The following is a 23,638-nucleotide window of genomic DNA, read 5'->3' as shown; positions in this document are numbered from 1 at the left end:
CATTCATTAGTAAATTTAATTTAAAAAAAAAAGATTATGGTTGGAAAGTGGAGAAAATAGAGGAATTTTACAATGGAGAAACATTGTCTCAGTCAGGTGATCAAGGTGATCATCAACAGTGATAAGTCCTGTTGATGTATATTCCTGATATGATGTGATGAAAACGGCACTTTACCTCCATGATCTTCTTCCCAAAACCCTTAACCTCAGTCTAATTATTAGGAAAACATCAGACAAATCCCATTTGAGGGACTTTCTACAAAATACCTGACAAGTACTCTTCAAAACTGTCAGTGTCATCTAAAACAAGGGAAGTCTGAGAAATTGTCACAGCCAAGAAGAGCTTAGGGAGACATGACTAAATGTAATGTGTGTATGGGATTCTGGAACAAAAAAAGGACCTTAGATAAAAACTCTGGAAATGAATAAAGTATAGACTTTAATTAATAATAATGTATCAATATTGCTTCATTAATGGTAATATAATGTTTACGGATAAGGGGAAACTAGTTGGAGGGTATATTGGAACTCTGTATTATCTTCCCAATTTTTCTGTAAATCTAAAACCATTCCAAAAACTAAAGTTTACTTTGAAAAAAAAAAAAGTTAGCCACGTAGTCCTGGATTCAAAGCAAAGAATAATAAAATTCTGGTCATGTGATACCACCATGGACATATGATACAGTAATAATATCCTTATGTTCTTATGTTTGAAATAAGGTAGGTGTCAAATTTTAATGTACAAGTCAGCACAAATTGGAAAAGAAATAAAATGTTCTAAAGAAATTGGGCTAATTTTATTCCTTTACTTAAATTACATTTCAGTTTATATAGTCAAAGTTTTGAAATGACTCATTTTCACAGCTACCAATTCTTTAAATAAGTCTTACAAATTCTAGAGTATATGATTCAGACGTGAGAACAATTTTCATTCATTTATCCATTTATGCAACAAACATTAAAGAACATATGTACCAGGCACAGTATTAAGTAGGTGTTGAGGAAGTAAGGATGAATAATGTGTTGAAGAGATTAAAGTCGAAAGGAGGAGATAGAATTGAACAGTTTTAATACAGTATGTTAAGTGGATAGCAATATGCAGAGTAGTTACAGGAATGGAGTTCCAAAAACTAAACAGTTCTATTTCCTTTAAAAAAAAAAAAAAAGGCATTATATTTATGTGTTATGTGCCAACCAAGAAAAGAAGAGAAATGCTGTGTTCTAAACCTTAATATCAGTGAAAGTTGTTATTTTAACACACCAACTAATAGGTATTTAATACAATGTTTGTACAGTAGTGATTCATTTAAAAATTAAGCTCATGGAATTCAAAAGGTGTTGGACCATAAAAATGATCTGTTCTAATTTGTAGTTTTATACTGTGTTATGGAAGAAACTCTTTACTTTTTTTGTGCTTAAACACCTGTAGGAGCCTAGCAGGGGCCAAATGCAAGGACCAGAGAGAGGCCTTAGGTGCTAAGGGCAGCCCAGCTGACAGGCAGTAAGGGAATGGGGACCTTCGCCCTATAACCGAGAGGAACTGAATTCTGCCAACAACTGGGGTGAGCTTGGAAATGATTCTTCCCCAGAGCTCAGAAAGGAATGCAGCCCTGACAACAGGACAACTCCAGTATTGTGAGACCCAGAGCAAAGGAACCCTTTGGGCCACACTATACCCAGACTTCTGATCCACAGAAACTGATAATAAGTGTGGGTATTGTTTTAAGTTGCCAAGTTTGTCATAATTTATTAAGGAGGCAATAGAAAACTAATATGAGGGAAGACATTCCAGACACAAGACCACAGTACTTAAAGGGAACTGCAAGTCATTGAGCTCAAGTGCAGGTGTATTGGGAGTGGGGAGTTCCGAAGCCAGAGCTGGACATGTAGGCTAGGTCTAGATCACGGTGGTCCTCAAGTGCCATCTGAGGAATCTGGACTGTGGGTGACAGGGATCTGAACTTATGAGATTGGTGTCTTAGTTCACTTTGATTTTCCTGAGAGATAAGGTTTATTCACTTCTTTAAGTCTCTGCTCAGACATCATCATCTTAATGAGACCACCTGACCTCCCTATTTAATATTGCAACCGGTGCTCTGTACTGCTCTCCTCACCCTGCTCTTATTTTTCTTTAACTTTCCATTGCACTTTTTTGTCTTTCAACATACTGTATAATTTATATTTATTGTTTTTGTTTATATCCTCCTAAAATACAAACTCCATGAGGACAAGGATTTTTTTGCCTTTTTGTTCACTGTTTGTTCCAGTTATTTATTATTGCATAACAAACCACCTGAAAACTATCTGCTTAAAATGACAGTCATTAATTTTGCTCACAGATCTGCAATTTGGGCAGCCCACCATGAGGCCCACTTGTCTGTGCTCCATGCTGCATCAGCTGAGTGGCCTGACTTGGGCCAGAGGACACACTTGCAGTTGGCTCACTTCAGGGCTGGCGGGCTGTTGCTCACTGTTGGCTGGGCCCTCAGTTTCTCACTGTTGGCTGGGCCCTCAGTTTCTCTCCTTCTCACAGCATGTGGCTGTGTTTTAAGGGCATGTGTCCCAAGAGAACGAGGTGGAAATGCGTGGCATTTTTTTATGACTTAGCCTTAGAAGCCATAGCCTCATTTCTCTGGTACTCTTATGTTTGAGGCAGTCATAAGGCCCTTCTAGCTTTAAAGGCAGGGGACATGGACTCCACCTTCTGATGGAGTTTCCGAAGAGCATGTAGAACAGGAGATATTGTTGTGGACATCTTTGGAAAATACAGTCTGCTGTGCTGTTACATCCCCAAAGCTAGAATAGTGCCTTGGCTCATAGAGCTCCATAAATATTTGTTGAGTGAGTGAGTAAGTGAGAGAGAGAGAGAAAGAGGACAAGAGGAGAGAGATGATTAGAAGGGGAGTACAATGTACAATGTATGGCAGGGAGACTGTAAGTTAGGAAGCTGTAAGTATTCTGAGGCTGGCTTGACATTCAGAATTAACAAAGTGGCAGTGAAAATAGAAAGGAAAGGCTGATTGGGAGGGATATTAAAGAGGCATAAATTATAAATTTTAATGGCTATTTGAATATGGAAGGAAAGGTGTGGGGCCAGGTGAGGGAAGGGGGAGAAATCTAGACTCTAAATCTAGAATGGCTCCCAGTCAGTCAGTCAGATATCCCAGCTACATACCAGGTAGTGCTCTGAGTGCTAGAATACAAGTAGTGGATGTGATACCTTCTTTTTTTTTTTAACTGTTTTTAAAATTTTATTTTATTTATTTTATATTTGGCTGCATTGGGTCTTTGTTGCTGTGCGCAGGCTTTCTCTAGTTGCGGCGAGCGGGGGCTACTCTTCCTTGCAGTACATGGGCTTCTTATTGCGGTGGCTTGTCTTGTTGCAGAGCACGGGCTCTAGGTGCGCGGGCTTCAGTAGTTGTCACACGTGGGCTCAGCAGTTATGGCTTGCAGGCTCTAGAGTGCAGGCTCGGTCGTTGAGGCGCACGGGCTTAGTTGCTCCACGGCATGTGGGATCTTCCCGGATCAGGGCTTGAACCCATGTCCCCTGCATCGGCAGGTGGATTCTTAACCACTGCGCCACCAGGGAAGCCCGTGATACCTTTTTGATAGAGTTATTTTTAGTGTTAAATTAACTCTCTTCAGAGATGAACAGTAAATAGTAATATTTGATAACTACATGGATTATGGCACTGTTAACAGAGGAAAATCTTTGGGGGAGAAGAGGAGTTAGCTTTGAAAGTGTTGAAGTTGAGGCTGCTGGTACTGCTAAGATGAGTTGAGATTCTTGGTGAGAAGTAGGAATTGTGAATTGAAACTCAGGGCTAAAGATCACCTTGAGGGTTTTCTTCTGTGTTTTTCTGGTGGAGAGGGGAAGGAGGGGTTTGTTTTTCCCATAGAGAAGAGGAAAATTCTACTTCCCCTCCCATTTTTATCCTTCTTGGTGGGTTTTGTTTCATGTTAATTTCAAAACCTTAAGAAAGTGGGTTTTCCCCCACCAAAGATGACCTTTTTCTTTCTTAATATGCTAGACAGTAGCTTTAGGAATCACAGTCTCTTGTAGAAATGGGAAGGTCTTGGTCATCTTACAGGTCATGTTCCCCCCATGCCCCCCCACCCCCTTCCCCATGTATGTGGACCGTGATGTCCTGGGTCTGTGCTCAACCTCAATACCATTTTAAAACCTAGAGTCTCGTTAGTTCATTTTAAAGCCTGAGTGTTCTATCTCACATTCAGCATATTAGAGGAGGGCCTGGAAGACCTTTGGTGAAAGTGCACACTGATGCACAGAGACTCGGAGGCTGTCACATCAATGGACCATTCTAGCTACCAGCAACTTCAGGTAATTCTTGGAATGATACTGCTTCTTTTTGATTCTTATAGGAAGATTCTCTTTCCCAGTGAATCCTGTTACTAATATTTATTTTGCCTGATTTTGCTCATATTACAACAATTTCATACACCATGGGGCAGTAGCATTAGTAAAACAAATGTTTTACTAATGAAACAAAAGAAATAATTTCTTTTCTTCAGAGAACATGGTTGAATTCTTATGCAGGATTTTTTTTTTTTTTTTGAAGCGGGTAGGGGGAATAAAGTGGTATTCCTGTGTAAGTTAATTGGTATTCCTGTGCAAACTAAACTGGGTTACACGTGTGTCTGAACACCTTATAATTTTTTTTTTTTGGTGAGAGTATTGGCAGCAAAAAGTAACGAATGGAAGTGGAGGGAAAGGTCTACATTAGCTCTGTGCAAATAGCTGCTTCTTTGAGTCAAGCAGCAGAAAAGCTTCCGTTTGAACATCTCAGAACTCTAGCTCTGTAGTATTACTTGTCAGCTATAATATTTTAATGGTAGGTGACTTTCTTTAGTTCCTAAAGGCAAAGGGTGGCTCTCTTGGAGGGTCTTTAGCAGAGAATAAGTTCTTTAGCAATAGGAGATTTGTTTTATTTTGTATGATAAAATGTAACATGAAGAATAACATTAACATGCTTTCCCAGAAATACATTGGATAAATGATTCTCACAGGAGATAGATATCTAATAATACTGCATACTACTAATGTGTTATTATAGTAATAAAATAATCTGTATATTATATATGAGGAAATTTTTGCTCAAAGAAATTGTGATTTGCCCTAGGCTACTAGACCCCAGGATATTCAACTAGAGCTAGAACCTTGTTTTCTTTTTTTTTTTAATTTTATTTTTTTTATTGATTTTTGGCTGTTGGGTCTTCGTTGCTGCACGTGGGCTTTCTCTACTTGCGGCAAGTGGGGGCTACTCTTCATTGCGGTGTACGGGCTTCTCATTGTGGTGGCTTCTCTTGTTGCGGAGCATGGGCTCTAGGTGCGCAGGCTTCGGTAGTTGCAACACGTGGGCTCAGTAGTTGTGGCTCACGGGCTCTGGAGCACAGGCTCAGTATTTGTGGCACATGGGCTTAGTTGCTCCATGGCATGTGGGATCTTCCCGGACCAGGGATCGAACCTGTGTCCCCTGCATTGGCAGGCAGATTCTTAACCACTGCGCCACCAGGGAAGTCCCTAGAACTTTGTTTTCTTGGCTATAATTATTATTTATAATAATTATAATAATAAATAAACCCTTTAATATTATTTATAATAATAATAATAGTAAACCCTTTCCTCTTAGAGAGTTTCATGATGTCAGTTATAGTACTTCAATGGCTTTTTAAAGTTTTTTTCTTGTTTCATATTTTATTACAAAGGGGATAGTATGACAAGCATGGATTAGGAGCAGAACGGTTTGTTTTTTCATCATTAGCAGAGGACTATAGATCCTGGCTTCATTGTTAAGGTTATTTTTGCAAGTAAATAATGTACTGTTGTGTTCTATGCTTGGTGGTAGGATGCACAGTGCCTAGTAAGACTTTATCTGGTCTTTGTCCTGAGTTCCTGGCACTGAACTTCTAGAACCCTGGGGATTTCCTGGTAATAAGAATATTATCCTAATGAGGCAACTAATGATGGGACTCCTAGATAGCTTCAGGTAGGGGTTGGTCACAGAAGCACAGAAGGACATTGAACCAACCTAGGAGAGGGGAGGAGATTGGAGATTGAGTTTCAATAACATGGCTAATGATTTAATCAGTCCTGCTTATGTAATGGAGCCCCAAACTTTATTTTTATTTTTACTTTTTTAATACTAATTTATTTTTTTATTGAAGTGTAGTTGATATACAATGTTGTGTTAATTTCTGCTGTACAACAAAGTGATTCAGCTATACATATATATACATTCTTTTTTTAATATTCCTTACCATTATGGTTTATCATAGGATACTGACTATAGTTCCCTGTGCTATACAGTAGTACCTTGTGGTTTATCCATTCCATATATAATAGCTTACATCTGCTAACCCCAACCTCCCACTCCATCCCTCCCCTAATCCCCTAGGCTCAGGTTTTTTTTTTTTTTTTATACAGCAGGTTCTTATTAGTCATCAATTTTATACACATCAGTGTATACATGTCAATCCCAATCGAGCAATTCATCACACCACCACCCCCATGCCCCCGCGGCTTTCCCCCCTTGGTGTCCATACGTTTGTTCTCTACATCCGTGTCTCAATTTCTGCCCTGAAAACTGGTTCATCTGTACCATTTTTCTAGGTTCCACATATATGTGTTAATATATGATATTTGTTTTTCTCTTTCTGACTTACTTCACTCTATATGACAGTCTCTAGATCCATCCACGTCTCAACAAATGATCCAATTTCGTTCCTTTTTATGGCTGAGTAATATTCCATTGTATATATGTACCACATCTTCTTTATCCATTCGTCTGTCGATGGGCATTTAGGTTGCTTCCATGACCTGGCTATTGTAAACAGTGCTGCAATGAACATTGGGGTGCATGTGTCTTTTTGAATTATGGTTTTCTCTGGGTATATGCCCAGTAGTGGGATTGCTGGGTCATATGGTAATTCTATTTTTAGTTTTTTAAGGAACCTCCATACTGTTCTCCATAGTGGCTGTATCAGTTTACATTCCCACCAACAGTGCAAGAGGGTTCCCTTTTCTCCACACCCTCACCAGCATTTGTTGTTTGTAGATTTTCTGATGAAGCCCATTCTAACTGGTGTGAGGTGATACCTCATTGTAGTTTTGATTTGCATTTCTCTAATAATTAGTGATGTTGAGCAGCTTTTCATGTGCTTCTTGGCCATCTGTATGTCTTCTTTAGAGAAATGTCTATTTAGGTCTTCTGCCCATTTTTGGATTGGGTTGTTTGTTTATTTAATATTGAGCTGCATGAGCTGTTTATATATTTTGGAGATTAATCCTTTGTCCGTTGATTCGTTTGCAAATATTTTCTCCCATTCTGAAAGTTGTTTTTTCGTCTTGTTTATGGTTTCCTTTGCTTTACAAAAGCTTTTAAGTTTCATTAGGTCCCATTTGTTTCTTTTTGTTTTTATTTCCATTACTTTAGGCGGTGGATCAAAAAAGATCTTGCTGTGATTTATGTCAAAGAGTGTTCTTCCTATGTTTTCCTCTAACAGTTTTACAGTGTTCAGTCTTACATTTAGATCTCTAATCCATTTTGAGTTTATTTTTGTGTATGGTGTTAGGGAGTGTTCTAATTTCATTCTTTTACATGTAGCTGTCCAGTTTTCCCAGCACCACTTACTGAAGAGACTGTCTTTTCTCCATTGTATATCCTTGCCTCCTTTGTCATAGATTAGTTGACCATAGGTGCGTGGGTTTATCTCTGGGCTTTCTATCTTGTTCCATTGATCTATGTTTCTGTTTTTGTGCCAGTACCATATTGTCTTGATTACTGTAGCTTTGTAGTATAGTCTGAAGTCAGGGAGCCAGATTCCTCCAGCTGCGTTTTTCTTTCTCAAGATTTTTTTGGCTATTCGGGGTCATTTGTGTTCCCAAACACACTGTGAAATTTTTTGTTACAGTTCTGTGAAAAATGTCATTGGTAGTTTGATGGGGATTGCATTGAATCTGTAGATTGCTTTGGGTAGTGTAGTCATTTTCACAATGTTGATTTTTTCCAATCCAGGAACATGGTATATCGCTCCATCTGTTTGTATTGTCTTTAATTTCTTCATCAGTATCTTATACTTTTCTGCATACAGGTCTTTTGTCTCCTTAGGTAGGTTTATTCCTAGGTATTTTATTATTTTTGTTGCAATGGTAAATGCAAGTGTTTCCTTAATTTCTCTTAGAGATTTTTCATCGTTAGTGTATATGAATGCATGATATTTCTGTGCATTAATTTTGTATCCTGCAACTTTCCCAAATTCATTGATTAGCTCTAGTAGTTTTCTGGTGGCATCTTTAGGATTCTCTATGTATAGTATCATGTCATCTGCAAACAGTGACAGTTTTACTTCTTCTTTTCCAATTTGTATTACTTTTATTTCTTTTCTTCTCTGATTGCCGAGGCTGGGACTTCCAAAACTATGTTGAATAATAGCGGTGAGACTGGTCATCCTTGTCTTGTTCCTGATCTTAGAGGAAATGCTTTCAGTTTTTCACCATTGAGAATGATGTTTGCTGTGGGTTTGTCGTATATGGCCTTTATTATGTTGAGATAGGTTCCCTCTATGCCCACTTTCTGGAGAGTTTTTATCATAAATGGGTGTTGAATTTTGTCAGAAGCTTTTTCTGCATCTATTGAGATGATCATATGGTTTTTATTCTTCAATTTGTTAATATGGTGTATCACATTGATTGATTTGTGTATATTGAAGAATCCTTGCATCCCTGGGATAAATCCCACTTGATCGTGGTGTATGATCCTTTTAATGTGTTGTTGGATTCTGTTTGCTAGTATTTTCTTGAAGATTTTTGCATCTATATTCATCAGTGATATTGGTCTGTAATTTTCTTTTTTTGTAGTATCTTTGTCTGGTTTTGGTATCGGGGGATGGTGGCCTCATAGAATGAATTTGGGAGTTTTCCTTCCTCTGCAATATTTTGGAAGAGTTTGAGAAGGATGGGTGTTAGCTCTTCTCTAAATGTTTGATAGAATTCACCTGTGAAACCATCTGGTCCTGGACTTTTGTTTGTTGGAAGATTTTAAATCACAGTTTCAATTACATTACTTGTGATTGGTCTGTTCATATTTTCTATTTCTTCCTGGTTCAGTCTTGGAAGGTTATACCTTTCTAAGAATTTGTGCATTTCTTCCAGGTTGTCCATTTTATTGGCATAGAGTTGCTGGTAGTAGTCTCTTAGGATGCTTTGTATTTCTGTGGTGTCTGTTGTAACTTCTCCTTTTTCCTTTCTGATTTTATTGATTTGAGTCCTCTCCCTCTTTTTCTTGATGAGTCTGGCTAATGGTTTATCAATTTTGTTTATCTTCTCAAAGAACCAGCTTTTAGTTTTATTGATCTTTGCTATTGTTTTCTTTGTTTCTGTTTCATTTATTTCTGCTCTGATCTTTATAATTTCTTTCCTTCTGCTAACTTTGGGTTTAGTTTGTTCTTCTTTCTCTAGTTCCTTTAGGTGTAAGGTTAGATTATTTATTTGAGATTTTTCTTGTTTCTTGAGGTAGGCTTGTATAGCTATAAACTTCCCTCTTAGAACTGCTTTTGCTGCATCCGATAAGTTTTGTATCGTCGTGTTTTCAGTGTCATTTGTCTCTAGGTATTTTTTGATTTCCTCTTTGATTTCTTCAATGATCTCTTAGTTATTTAGTAACGTATTGTTTAGCCTCCATGTGTTTGTGTTTTTTACGTTTTTTCCCCTGTAATTGATTTCTAATCTCATAGCGTTGTGGTCAGAAAAGATGCTTGATATGATTTCAATTTTCTTAAATTTGCTGAGGCTTGATTTGTGACCCAAGATGTGATCTATCCTGAAGAATGTTCCGTGCACACTTGAGAAGAAAGTGTAATCTGCTGTTTTTGGATGGAATGTCCTATATATATCAATTAAATCTATCTGGTCTCTTGTGTCATTTAAAGCTTCTGTTTCCTTATTTATTTTCATTTTGGATGATCTGTCCATTGGTGTAAGTGAGGTGTTAAAGTCCCCCACTATTATTGTGTTACTGTCGATTTCCTCTTTTACAGCTGTTAGCCTTATGTATTGAGGTGCTCCTATGTTGGGTGCATATATATTTATAATTTTTATATCTTCTTCTTGGATTGATCCCTTGATCATTATGTAGTGTCCTTCCTTGTCTCTTGTAACATTCTTTATTTTAAAGTCTATTTTATCTGATATGAGTATTGCTACTCCAGCTTTCGATTTCCATTTGCATGGAATATCTTTTTCCATCCCCTCCCTTTCAGTCTGTATGTGTCCCTAGGTCTGAAGTGGGTCTCTTGTAGACAGAATATATATGGGTCTTGTTTTTGTATCCATTCAGTAAACCTATGTTTTTGCTTGGAGCATTTAATCCATTCACGTTTAAGGTAATTATCGATATGTATGTTCCTATGACCATTTTCTTAATTGTTTTGGGTTTGTTTTTGTAGGTCCTTTTCTTCTCCTGTGTTTCCCACTTAGAGAAGTTCCTTTAGCATTTGTTGTAGAGCTGGTTTGGTGGTGCTGAATTCTCTTAGCTTTTGCTTGTCTGTAAAGCTTTTGATTTCTCCATTGAATCTGAATGAGATCCTTGCCGGGTAGAGTAATCTTGGCTGTAGGTTCTTCCCTTTCATCACTTTAAGTCTATCATGCCACTCCCTTCTGGCTTGTAGAGTTTCTGCTGAGAAATCAGCTGTTAACCTTATGGGAGTCCTTGTATGTTATTTGTCGTTTTTCCCTTGCTGCTTTCAATAATTTTTCTTTGTCCCTAATTTTTGCCAATTTGATTACTATGTGTCTCGGCGTGTTTCTCCTTGGGTTTATCCTGCCTGGGACTCTCTGTGCTTCCTGGACTTGGGTGGCTCTTTCCTTTCCCATGTTAGGGAAGTTTTCGACTATAATCTCTTCAAATATTTTCTTGGGTCCTTTCTCTCTCTCTTCTCCTTCTGGGACCCCTATAATGCAAATGTTGTTGCACTTAATGTTGTCCCAGAGGTCTCTTAGGCTGTCTTCATTTCTTTTCATTCTTTTTTCTTTATTCTGTTCCGCAGCAGTGAATTCCACCATTCTGTCTTCCAGGTCACTTATCCGTTCTTCTGCCTCAGTTATTCTGCTATTGATTCCTTCTAGTGTATTTTTCATTTCAGTTATTGTATTGTTCATATCTGTTTGTTTGTTCTTTAATTCTTCTAGGTCTTTGTTAAACATTTCTTGCATCTTCTCGATCTTTGCCTCCATTGTTTTTCCGAGGTCCTGGATCATCTTCACTATCATTATTCTGAATTCTTTTTCTGGAAGGTTGTGTATCTCCGCTTCATTTCGTTGTTTTTCTGGGATTTTATCTTGTTCCTTCATCTGGTACAAAGCCCTCTGCCTTTTCATCTTGTCTATCTTTCTGTGAATGTGATTTTTGTTCCACAGGCTGCAGGATTGTAGTTCTTCTTGCTTCTGCTGTCTGTCCTCTGGTGGATGAGGCTATCTAAGAGGTTTGTGCAGGTTTCCTGATGGTAGGGACTGGTGGTGGGTAGAGCTGGGGTTGCTCTGGTGGGCAGAGCTCAGTAAAACTTTAATCCGCTTGACTGCTGATGGGTGGGGCTGGGTTCCCTCCCTGTTGGTTGTTTGGCCTGAAGCAACCCAACACTGGAGCCTACCTGGGCTCTTTGGTGGGGCTAATGGCAGACTCTGGGTGGACTCACGCCAAGGAGTACTTCCCATAACTTCTGCTGCCAGTGTCCCCATCCCCACGGTGAGACACAGCCACCCCCCGCCTCCGCAGGAGACCCTCTAACAGTAGCAGGTACGTCTGGTTCAGTCTCCCCTGGGTCCCGATGCACACACTACTTTGTGTGTGCCCTCCAAGAGTGGAGTCTCTGTTTCCCCCAGTCTTGTCAAAGTCCTGCAATCAAATCCCACTAGCCTTCAAAGTCTGATTCTCTAGGAATTCCTCCTCCCATTGCCGGACCCCCAGGTTGGGAAGCCTGACATGGGGCTCAGAACCTTCACTCCAGTGGGTGGACTTCTGTGGTATAATTTTTCTCCAGTCTGTGAGTCACCCACCCAGCAGTTATGGGATTTGATTTTGCTGTGATTGCGCCCCTCCTCCCATCTCATTGTGGCTTCTCCTTTGTCTTTGGATGTGGGGTGTCTTTTTTGGTGAGTTCCAGTGTCTTCCTGTCGATGATTGTCCAGCAGCTAGTTGTGATTCTGGTGTTCTCACAAGAGGGAGTGAAAGCACGTCCTTCTACTCTGCCATCTTGGTTCAGGCTCCCAGTCGAGCCCCAAACGTTAGACACCAAAGCTTAGTGGAGCTTCCTGGTTGATGAACACATTGTTGAGGGGGTGAGGTGGTGTGTAACACACCCTGATTCCACAAGGAGAGAGCATGAAAATTCTGCAGTCCTTCCCAGACCTCACCCTGTGTGTATCTTCATTTGTCTGGTCCTTCTGATTTGTATCCCTTGTAATAAAACTATAATCATAAGTATAACACTTTCCTGAGTTCTGTGAGTTATAAATTGTCAAACTAGAGGGGTTTGTGGGAACTTCCAAATGTATTGCCAGTCTGTGAGAAGTGCAGATGGCCTGCGGAATCTCTGAAATCAGGGCAGTCTTATTGGGAACCATGCCCTCTAGTGGATAATGGCTGCACTAACTCCAGGTGGTTAGGGACAGAATTAAATTGGGGTACCTCCAACTGAGTTTGAAACAGAATATCTGTATTGTGTACTCCTTTGGTTCCCAGTGAATAAACTTCAGTAATTGAAGTGTATTTATATTTAATGTTAACTAAATAAAGTATGGCTCTTTAAATTTGATGTAATCAAGAAGGAAATATATTATGAGCCTTTTAGAAATTCACAGCTTACTGGATGGATGTTGATGTACTTTTATTAAGATCTTAATCAAAATAAACTTTTAGGATTACCAGAATTCAGGTTTCTTTATTGATGAACATTTTTCAGTAGTGTCTATGAATTTTCAGAGATCCCTCCAGCTTCTTTTGCTTGATTCCCTTTGTGACCAGCAGCCCACACCTGCAAGATCGCCAACTGGATTTTAGAGGTTGTAGATTTAGAAAGGCTAATAGGCCCATCGTGAGTTAGAACCTGTGGTCTTGATTAGTAGCTTAGTGGTGGGTATATGGCTTCTTCTAGAGAGCATCCATAGAAAATGGGCAAATTTTATCCCATATTTGAAGAACTATACTCATCATGCATTTGAGCACAGTAACAGGCAATGTAGAGCATTACCAAGGAAAAGAAGGTGCAGTATAGTCAGGGATTGGCATTATAATCAGAAGGTCAAAACTAACACAAATTAAAATTCAGGCTAATCCAGAAATAGAAAAATAGCTAACTGTTGTAATAACAACCCTAGACTATCAGTGGCTCAGAACAATAGAAGCTTATTTCTCATTCATTGTTTAGTCTAATGTAGGCCAAGATGGGAAGGGGCTCTGTTTTGCAGAGGCATTCAGTGAGCCAGGTTTCTTCCATGTGTGGCCTTCCCGTCTTTAAGGCCCCATTTCCATTTGCATTTAGCTGATGAGTAGCAGAAGAAAGACAGGTTGTGTGCCTCAAGCTGGAGGTGACACCCATCACTTCTGCTCGCATTTCATTGGTAAGAAATAGTCTTTTGGCCCCCACCCAGATGCAAGGATATTGGGAAGGAGAGGAGAACATGGATGTTGGTGAGCACCTGCTGTCTGTCATAAATCCAGGATCTCTAATAGCTGTTCACTGGTGCTAAGATAATTGGCATGGCTTATTCAAGTGAGAATGGTTTGGGACTGTTTCAAGGAGTGCCAGAGGGAGAAAAGATAAAGTGGAGAGAATGCAGTCCCTCGTGGATTCCGTGTCCTGTATAAATGTTATCAAACTCAGGTTTGGCTGCTTGATGCTTGAAAGCCAATACTTGAGAGACAAGTGCTGGTAGGAATGGAAAGGTTGCTTTATTCAGGAGGCCAGCAACCTGGGGAGAAAGCGGACTCATGTCTGAAAACCAACTCCAAAGACTCTGCTCTACCATGAAATTTTTAAAGGGAGAATTATTTGAGGAGGGCGTCAGAGTCTTTGTTCTCTTCCACTGTGTGCAGACTTTCTTCTGATTGGTTGGTGGTAAGGTAACAGGGCAGTGTTCCAGGACTCTTGTGCTCAGCCTGAAGTTACCATCCTCCACCTGGGTGGGGGCCTTAGTTCCTGCAGAAGAACTCAAAGGTATTTTGTTAAGTATATTCCTTGTGATGGAACCAGGACCCTGCCCTGTGGCTGCACTGCTCTTTCTTGACTGCTCCTCCTTTGTTTCTGCATTCTCTCCCTTCCCTGATAAGCAACTGTTTGAATCTGCCCTTTGGGATTCAGGGAAGGTCAAGGAAGCTGAATGAAGCCTATTTCCTGCAAACAAGAAATGGGTGACATGGAAAGGATTTGTACCTGGGAGGGCTTCAGAGGGTCCTGTTCTGTTTCATAAAGGCTTACAAGGATAAAGTAGGTAAGCTGTATGCTGGGGATAGGAAGTGTGGTTGCCTGGGGAGTACACCCTGTATCAGCCATAATGTAGTATGGAATGGGCAAACCAGCTCTCTGTGTAGAATTAGGAAGGCAAGATAGGAGAGCGAGAGATCCTCAGAGGACTGGACTGTCCTGACGAGACCTAGAGCATCAGTCACTGTGCCTGGCATAGTGTAGGCACACTGGAAATGTTGCTTGAATGAGTTAACATCCTCCTGTCTTTAACAAAACAAAACCTGAAACCCTTCCCTCAACCCCACATTCTCCTCCAATATCATCCCTTTATCATCTTTCCAGCAGAACTCCTCAGAAGAGTTGATTATGCTCTCTGCCTCGACTTCCTCTCTTTGCAGTCTTTCTTGGAACAACGCCAGACAGGTTTTCACCCCCACACCACACAGAAATCTCTTTGTCAAGGTCACAGTGACTTCCTGTTGTCAGCACCGTCCTTGTTAAAACATTTTCTTTAACTTGGCTTCCATGATGCTTCTGGTTTTCTCTTACCTTACTGACTACTTTTTCTCATTTACCTTTTTGCCAGTTCCTCATCCTCTTCCCAGCCTCTCAGTGTTGCTTGAGTCCCCCTAGATCTGACCCCAGGCTTCCTCTCTTCATCTACAGTCATTTCCTAAGTGATCTTACCCAGCCCTGTGATGTTAAATACCGTCCTTTTTATGTTTCTAACTTTTCCCCTGAATTTAAATTTGTATATCTAAATGCTTATTCAAAAACTTCTCTTGGATATCTAATAGGCATCTCAGAGTTAACGTATCCAAAACTGAATTCTTCATTCCAGCTCCCTGACAGCCCTCCTCCCCACAGTAAAATCCCCGTCTTCTCCATTGTCCCTTGTTTCAGTAAATAGCTACCCTATTCATCCAGGTGCTTAGACCAAAACCCATGGTATCATGACATCCTTCTTGACTATTCGTTTCTCTCACATCTAATCCATCAGCAAATCATATATAATATTTTATGCCTTCAGAATGTATTTAGAATCTTATCACTTCTCACCACCCTAGCACTCTCTCTCTAATCCGTACTGCCATCATCTCTTGCCTGGACTGTTGCAGAAGCTCCTAACTGATTTCTTTGCATCTACCCTTGACCACTACAGTCTGTTCTCTCAGCTGCCAGGGTGATCTTTTTAAAACAAGGTCACTTCTCTGTTTAAGACACTCCAGTTACTTCCCATGATACTTAGTATAAAATCAAAAGTCCGCACCACAGCCTACAAGGTCCTGTTTTATCTGGCTCCTGGCTATCTCTCTGACTTCATTTTCCACCACCTCACTCAGATGCATCGGTGTCCTGGTCTTGCTGCATCTCACCTGGGACAAGCTCACTTGTACCACAGGGACTGTGCACTTGCTATTTCCCTTGCCTGAAATACGCTTTCCTGAGATGACATCTTACATAGAATTAAGAGCACAGACTCTGGAGTCAGACTGCTTAGGTTTGAATTTCCTCGTTATCTGACCTGAGCAAGTTATTTAACCTTTTTGTGCCTCAGTTTCTACATCTGTAAAATGAGAACCATAATGGGACCTACTTCATAGAGTAATTATGATGATGAAATGGGTTAATATATGTAGAGCACTTAGAATAACACCTGCCTATAGTAAGCTCTGTGTGTTAACTATGTGATGGCTACTACTTCATCAGGTCTCTGCGTATACGTCGCCTGCTCAGAGATGTCTAAATGGTTGTAGAATTATCAGAATGAATAGTGAATATGCAGCCTCCTGGGGATGTGCTTCGAAGGGGACAGCTTACTGTGGTGTAGAGATAGCACATGTGCAGGAGATGTCTTTTTGTGAATGTCACAGGAGTGCCCCTTTATTTTAGTTGCCACCATGAAGGTGCCCACCCCTCCTCACCCTGGTGAGTCTCTTGTAGGACCCACTGCTGCCTAGTATTCCCTCTCCCAACTCCCGCTCATACTAATTCAGGCTGGGTCTTTGGAGATAGACATTTGGAGACCTGTAGTGTTAGACATGGGAAGGAGAAGAGTTACCTCACCACCATATCATCCCTTTTTCTTTGCCTCAGCATGGACTTCTTAGGCAGCATCCATAGTATCTCCATTTCCTCCTCTCACCTTTATCAAAATACTGAGGAAAAATTACTCACTGTGAGTATTCTGTCCGTGTGTGTTTGTGTGTATGTGTGTGTGTGTGTGTGTGTGTGTGTGTGTGTGTGTTTTAACTTTACCTTTAGAGAGAAAAGGAACACAGTGAAAAAGGGACAGGGCAGAAGAGATTACCTGTTTCAACTTCCCTTCTGTTTTCATTATTCCTATCAGCAAACTTTCTTTAACGCATCTAGACTTCAGTGATATCCTTCAGGGACAGGAGCATAGGGAAGTATTGGGAGACTTGGCCTTGTTTTGTGGAGAAATACCCTGTTCAGAAATAGACTGTGGTGGAAATGGACAACAAGGGAGGGAACTCACTGGGGCCCTAGGAGTGGGAAGGTTCAGAGAGGAGATGAGTGAAGAAATATGTAACAGGGTATCTCAGCCTGAGAAATAGCTCCAAGGTTCACAGATCTCCCTCTACTTGCAACCTCATGCACAGACTATAGAAATCCTCACCAGTGACTTGGAGCTGGGGGCAGGGTCCCTTACTCTTAGTTCCAATTGAGAGGAAGCATAGAGCTACCAAAAGGCCAGATCTTGTGCTCCCAGCCACAGGGAGAAGAGGTGTATTTTTGGTATTCTAACATCATCTACAAAGTAAGAAGAGGATTAGATTCTTTGTAATATGACATATTTCAGAAACTTTATGAGAGTTAAGAAATTTTTAGAGCTCAGTCCTTCTAGACCTGCCCGTATACATTCTAGTATGTTAAGTAAAAATATTTGTTACATTTCTTTTATAGTTATACATTATCTTTTTAAATATATGTGCTGTAAAGTAGACTTTGAAATCCAAATTGGGTCTAATGGTGATTCACATTATAGCTTTGCATGAAGCAGATGCACTTATTTCACTGGAAATTCTCTGAATTATTTAGGCCATAGTTAATTGGAGTTTGGTAATCTGGAGGCAGTAATAAAATAATTGAATCTCAAATCTGTTAAAATTATTTTTGCTTATGTACCATTCTCCATATAACTGGCCAGAGTAAAATGATCTGGAATAGCTTTCATATTTTTTCTTTTTGTCCAGTAAAACCAGAAACAAAGGCTATATGAAGTAATTGGTAAATATAATGGCAGTGATACTCTGAACACAGCCAAGAGTTTACACCTTAAACAGGGCAGGATAGGCTTTAAATAAGAGCTAGGCAGAATTATCAGACCATTGAATGGATTCGTTTCCCTACTTTGTGTCTCATTTCTGTAAGAGGGATATTCAGCATCATTTGTAAAATTCATGATTGCTTTTCTAAATGGGGAGATATTTGTGTCACTTGGAGTAAGTAATCTAATACTACCCTACTCTGCTACTACTCTAATTAGTAGTTGTTACTCCTGTGACCCAGAAAGAGGAAACGCCTGTAGTGTATATTCAGTGAGTGAGGTCTGCTTCTCCACTTCTTTCATGTTAGTCCCAGTTGTAACAATATTGCCTCCCAGGAGTATGCAGTAACCTGGAGGAGTGGAGGAGTGCACTGACTTGTGTGCCCACTGGGGCACCCTCAACCAAGGGCTTTGCACACTGGGTGTATTTTTGTGGCTGTTCACAGGTCTATTTTGGGTCATCTATCCCTGATGATAGATGGATGTCAGTTCACAGTTCTGGCTGTCCCTAAAGATCCAAATAACTTCAGTCGTGATTTCAGGGTGCCCTTAGCCATTTATAATGAATCAGTTCCTTTATTCCTTCAGTTCAGGAGTTCCATAGGTAGCTTTCCCAGCCCTGTTTTTGTTGTTTTGTGGAGGGAGAGCATAGAAAATTTCTGCAAACCTTGTTTGGGATCTAGAACCCTCACAATATCTGTGAATAGATAAATAGCATCCAAAAGTAGAAGCTTAGCCTGTGCTACTCTCTTGGGATCATTCAGACCTTTGAGATGTGGATAGGAAGGTTCCCCGGCTATTCGGACCCTACAGTGATCATTATTTGGCTCTTTAAAGGAAAGACTCTGACATCTCTAAGACATACAGAAGTTTACACACCCTTCAAAGCTTCTAAGTTACAGAGCTCTAGTGTGAATTTTTTAATAGCCTGTGTCCTCATTGTAGTAAACTTTTCCCCAAGAGTTGATACTTCTTAGTTAATAGTACATAAGAGGATAGTTGACTAATGGAATCTCTGTACCGAGCAAACTTGAGCTTGTGTTTGCATAGCTTATTTCTCTTAACTGTTACCCTATACCAAAATAACGAGAGTTGCCATTTTGCTAGAAGTTCATACTGTGGGGCCTAGGCTCATCTTTGGTGAAGACAGTGCTATAGGTATTAAGAGGAACACAACTGTTTGTTATATTTATGAGACTTGGAGGAGCACAGACAAGCTTCTGATTAAAATAGTGAGCAAACAGCAGTGACAGAAAATAATTTATCAGCTGCTTATGCCAGCAAATTAATGGAAAGATATTAAAGAAAAGAGTGCCTAAATGAAGCAGTGGAAAAATGGATAAGAATGTAAACAGATTACAACACTTAATCTTCTTAAATTAGTAATATATTTCAAAGTATAAATTATTCTGTGAGAAATCAGAATGGTGTCCAAAACTAGTTTCTTACTACAATATGAATCCACAGTCATTTGGAACAAAATGCCACACTTGATGTGTTTTATTACTTTTAATCATTTGGAGGGATTAACAGCAAGATATCTGTGTTAGCCTTTACAAAAGGTAGACTACTTATAAGATTGGATATAATATATGTTTTTGCCCTTACATTAAATATTGGAATGTAATTTTTAAAAACAGACTTGATTTTTAGAACAGTTTTAGATTTACAGAAAAATTGAGAAGATAATAAGAGAGTTCCCATATACACCCCACCACACCTCCCTCCATGCACAGTTTTCCCTGTCATTAACATCCTAGGGTAGTAGGATGCTTGTGTTGCAATTAATGAATCAATGTGATACATTATTGTTAACTGAAGTCTATACTCCATTCAAATTTCCTTTTGTTTACTTAATGTCCTTTTGCTGTTGGAGGAACCCATCCAGGATACCACATTACATTCAGTTGTCTTGTCTCCTTAGGCTCCTCTCGGCTATGACAGTTTCTCAGACCTTACTTGTTTTTGATGACCTTGACAGTTTTGACAAGTATTCATCAGGTATATTGTAGGTTGCTCCTCTTGAAATTTGTATTATGTTTCTCTACTGATTAGACTGGGGTTATAGGATCATGTAGTAGGACTATGTTTAGCCTTGTAAGAAACTGCAAACTGTCTTTCCTAAGTGGCTCTACCTTTTTGCATTACCACCACCAATTTACGAGAGTTCTGTCTCTTTGCGTACTTGTCAGCATTTGGTATAGTCAGTTTTTTGGACTTCAGCCATTCTGATAGGTTTGCAGAAATTGGGATGCAATTTCCATAGTTGGTCATTTAGTCCATTTGGTCTTGCTACCATATTTTATTATATCTGACTATAGAAACATTAGCTTTCTCCTGATATTTCTCTTTAAATTAGCATTAAGAAAAGTGTGTACTTTTTCCCATATGAATAACTGTTACAGATGTTTCAATAGCATTTCGCTTATTACATTAAAATACAATTACCTATTCTCTTTCCTTTCTTATTACTAATAGCTTATAAGCTACGTACTATTAGTGTTAAGCTATGTTCCGTTGATGTTAATGTCTCATGTTTAATTGCTTTTGTTTAATTTTTTAATTCTCATTTTCCATTCTTCACAGTCATTTTTGCTTTTTTGTTTGTTTGTGTTTCTTTGTTCATAAAGCTTTTTTGTTTCTGTTACATTATGTAGTTTTGTACCAATGGCTAGAAGCAGATCGTCATGGCAAGAGCCAAGATGCTGCAAATACGACTTCAGGTAAAAATAAAAATAAAAGTTGAGGTGTTAGAAATTATTATTTTAATTCATCCCAAGCCCATCAAATTGCTTCTTTATTCAGTTTTGCTTAGGCAAAAAAAAAGATATTATTTTGTATTTCTGTTCTCTCATTTGCATCTTAATTTTTGTAAAGACCTCATTTGCTTCAAGCCTTGAAGAAATTATTTATTCATTAGTGTTTAAGCTCTCTTGGCAGATATGTCCTTTTTTCTTAGGAGGAAAGTCTTAATTGTAGCTTAAGGTCAGTAGGAGGTTACTTGGCAATATTACTTGAAATTAAGTCCACTTGTAGTTGTCGTGGGGGATATTAATATTTGCACAAATTTATAATCCTTGTTTATTTCAGGATAATGTTTAAAAGGTGGATTTTAAGTTAAGTAAAGCATACTTATGTAATTTCCATTTCCTGGGAATCCAAATTCTTAGACTGATTCATTTTTCCTGCTAAGTCCTAGCAATAAATTCTATGTTAGAGGTTTATGGGTTCAAAGTGCAAAGGTGTTAGGTTGTTGCTCTGTCTCACACCTCCAAAAGGCATCTCCAAGATTCTCTTCCTTGACTGGTACTAGTAGGAGTAGCTGCATTTACTCACTTCTGAATCCTTAACAGTGTTATCAGAATTATCACTCAGATTTTCTCCAAATTTTCTTCAAAATAATATTTGCCAAGACAGCTGTGTATATAGCAATGATCTTCCCCCCTTTTAAAGCAGTCTCATAAGAAGTGATGGTGGTGGTGGTGGTTCTGTTTTTCTTTTGTTAGATTTGTATTTCTGTTTCGTGGGTTTTTGTTTTTGTGAAATTCTTTTTCCCTGGAGGTGGTTTTCCTTCTCTCTCTTCTGGTTGATTCATTGTGCCTCAAGAGGGTGTGGTGTTCCTTCCTTAACAGGACAATTATATTGAAAATGGCAGTGTCATGACTTTTCTGATTTATTTCCCGACCCATTAGTAACTTGATATATGAATGAAGATAATGTTACTATTTTAACCAAACTGAGGCAGGAATTCATTAAAAGGTAAGTGTTGCAAGGAGTTACATCCTGCATTATATGCTGTTTCTTCTGCTCCTGCAGTATTTCCTATTTTATTTACATTTGTGAATGATAAAATAAGCATTTTTGGTATTTGAGGGTGGGCGAAGGAGAGGGTTTCTTGATGGCTGGGTATTATCTGAGGATATCCCGTTGCTGTGTCACTAGCACAGTCAGCAGCATAAACCTTAGAATCAGGAGAGAATTTTTGTTTTTCTTTTTCTCCGACTTGAAGTGAAAAGTAACCTTTCTTTTTTTAATGAAGAAGTAAATAATCTAAAACTTCTTAGCGTTTGCATGAGAATCTAGTACCAGCTTAAAGATACCATTTACCCTTTTTGAAATCAACCATGAGCCCTGACTCCTTTCTTCAGATGTAGTGACCCATGGATGGTTTCACATTTTCCATTGACTTTCCCATACCCTAGAGGCATGGTGCAGAAATTGATAAACTTTCCTTAGGGATGCCTTTGACAGCTTCTCTTCTAGAAGTGAAAGCTCTCTATCTCTTAGAAGATGGAAATATGAGGTAGAAAGACATAGAGATGAAGTGCTTGCCCAAATAAGTAAGAGGAATCCAAAGGAAAATGATCATTAGCCAACAAGGGCTTAAATTAGAAGTAAAAGGTTAGTTGCTTCAGTAAATCTATTTAAATTATGTGCCTTTATTCAAAAACGCTCCTGTGTATTTTATATTGCAGTCTCCAACAAGATTTTACAGTGTGACTTTTCCCTCCTGTGATCTGATAAGTTTTGCACTGAAAGGTGTTTTAGTATACGTTTTTTATATTTTTACCAGAGATGGAAACTGAGTCTAACTAGGTGTCCAAATATGACTCGTGAATTGCTTTATGATATTTTTATTTGTACAAATACTGATAGGTGGCATTTATCTTTTGATACATCAGCTTGTGTTTTGTACTTACTTAGAACTTAACAAGTAGAAAGAACACAGGAGACAGAATGGTATTGCTCCCAAGGTCTTCTAATTCCTTAATCTCAACTTTTTGACACTGAGAATTTAAGATCCATCCATATTAAAATATTTTGTGAAAGTAAGGCATTTGGAGGTAACAGGTCTCATGGGAGTTAATTTGGTCAAGGACATAAAGAACTGAGCTAACAGTTATTACTGAATTTTCTTATATATAATAATCAAAGGATAGCCTTTTACCCTTCCAGAATTTTAACAGGTGATGAAATTGGCTTAGAATAGCTTGTTTCTTTTCAGAGGTTAGTGTGCTTAATGTGTTCTGTCTGCTAAACCAGACAACTCAGTAATGATGTTTCTGATTCTGTTAATAATGTTACTTGTAAAAGCATGGAGATGCAGTCAAATTTACCAGAGATTTTTGTGGGAACTCAAGCAAAGTTGCCTCCTTTGGGCACTGCAGCATTCAGTCTATCCATGTACAAAATTTCAGGATCTTAAGAAGTATAATTAGCTTAATTTGAGATGTTTCTTTAGTGAATTAAATGTTTCCAAATAGATTTTTTTTTTTTTTTTTGGTCACCACATGTTGAAATGAGGACAGTAATTAGGTTACAGCAAGGATTATTTTAGCATGTCTTGATTTTTAGTATCAGTTGTGTAGCCAAGATTTTAAAATTCAGATTCTGAACTTTTAAATGCAGATCTCTTATTAACAGTTCCTTTTCAGTTGTCCATTGAAAAATTTACAACTGAGACTATTAGAGGTAGAAATTGAATCAGATTTCAACATTATCAGTCAGTATATATACAAAATAAAAATAAAACTATGACATGCTTTTGAAAAAATTCTAGATATTAACTAATTACTAATTATCTGTTGTAGGTGAAAATTTTGACCAGAGTCCTTTGAGAAGAACATTCAAATCCAAAGTTCTGGCCCACTATCCTCAGAATATAGAATGGAACCCTTTCGATCAAGATGCAGTAAACATGGTATGTGTTTGGTTTTTGGTTTTTTTTTTTCTCTTCAGCCTTCTTTTTATTTTAAGATGACAATAGTGACTATATTTTGAATGTCTACATTATTTCATTTAATTTAACCCTTTAAATAAAAAATTCTTTAAGATATATTATCCTCATTTTACAGATGTAGAAAATGA

The 23,638-nt window shown here is 38.7% G+C and overlaps 1 protein-coding gene across 10 annotated transcripts in view; it reads left to right on the top strand.

Moving 5' to 3' along the window:
* The window catches only part of DENND5B (DENN domain containing 5B), a 228,235-nt gene that overhangs the window by 93,817 nt on the left and 110,780 nt on the right, over positions 1-23,638 (top strand). For 5 of the 10 annotated variants that reach the window (XM_082352055.1, XM_082352059.1, XM_082352056.1 and 2 more), the window contains 2 exons: positions 20,428-20,493; positions 23,362-23,471. In XM_082352055.1, coding sequence (XP_082208181.1) covers positions 20,428-20,493; positions 23,362-23,471 — 176 coding nt within the window. Of the gene's footprint in view, positions 1-16,410; positions 19,772-20,427; positions 20,494-23,361; positions 23,472-23,638 lie in introns of those variants that run through there. The other 5 variants (XM_082352061.1, XM_082352053.1, XM_082352060.1 and 2 more) reach the window with 3 other exon arrangements.

This window comes from Balaenoptera borealis (genome assembly GCF_965194805.1).
Source record: "Balaenoptera borealis genome assembly, chromosome: 13".
Classification (NCBI taxonomy): Eukaryota; Metazoa; Chordata; class Mammalia; order Artiodactyla; family Balaenopteridae; genus Balaenoptera; species Balaenoptera borealis.
Note: the sequence above shows the minus strand (reverse complement) of the source record. Positions and strands in the feature narration are given on the sequence as shown.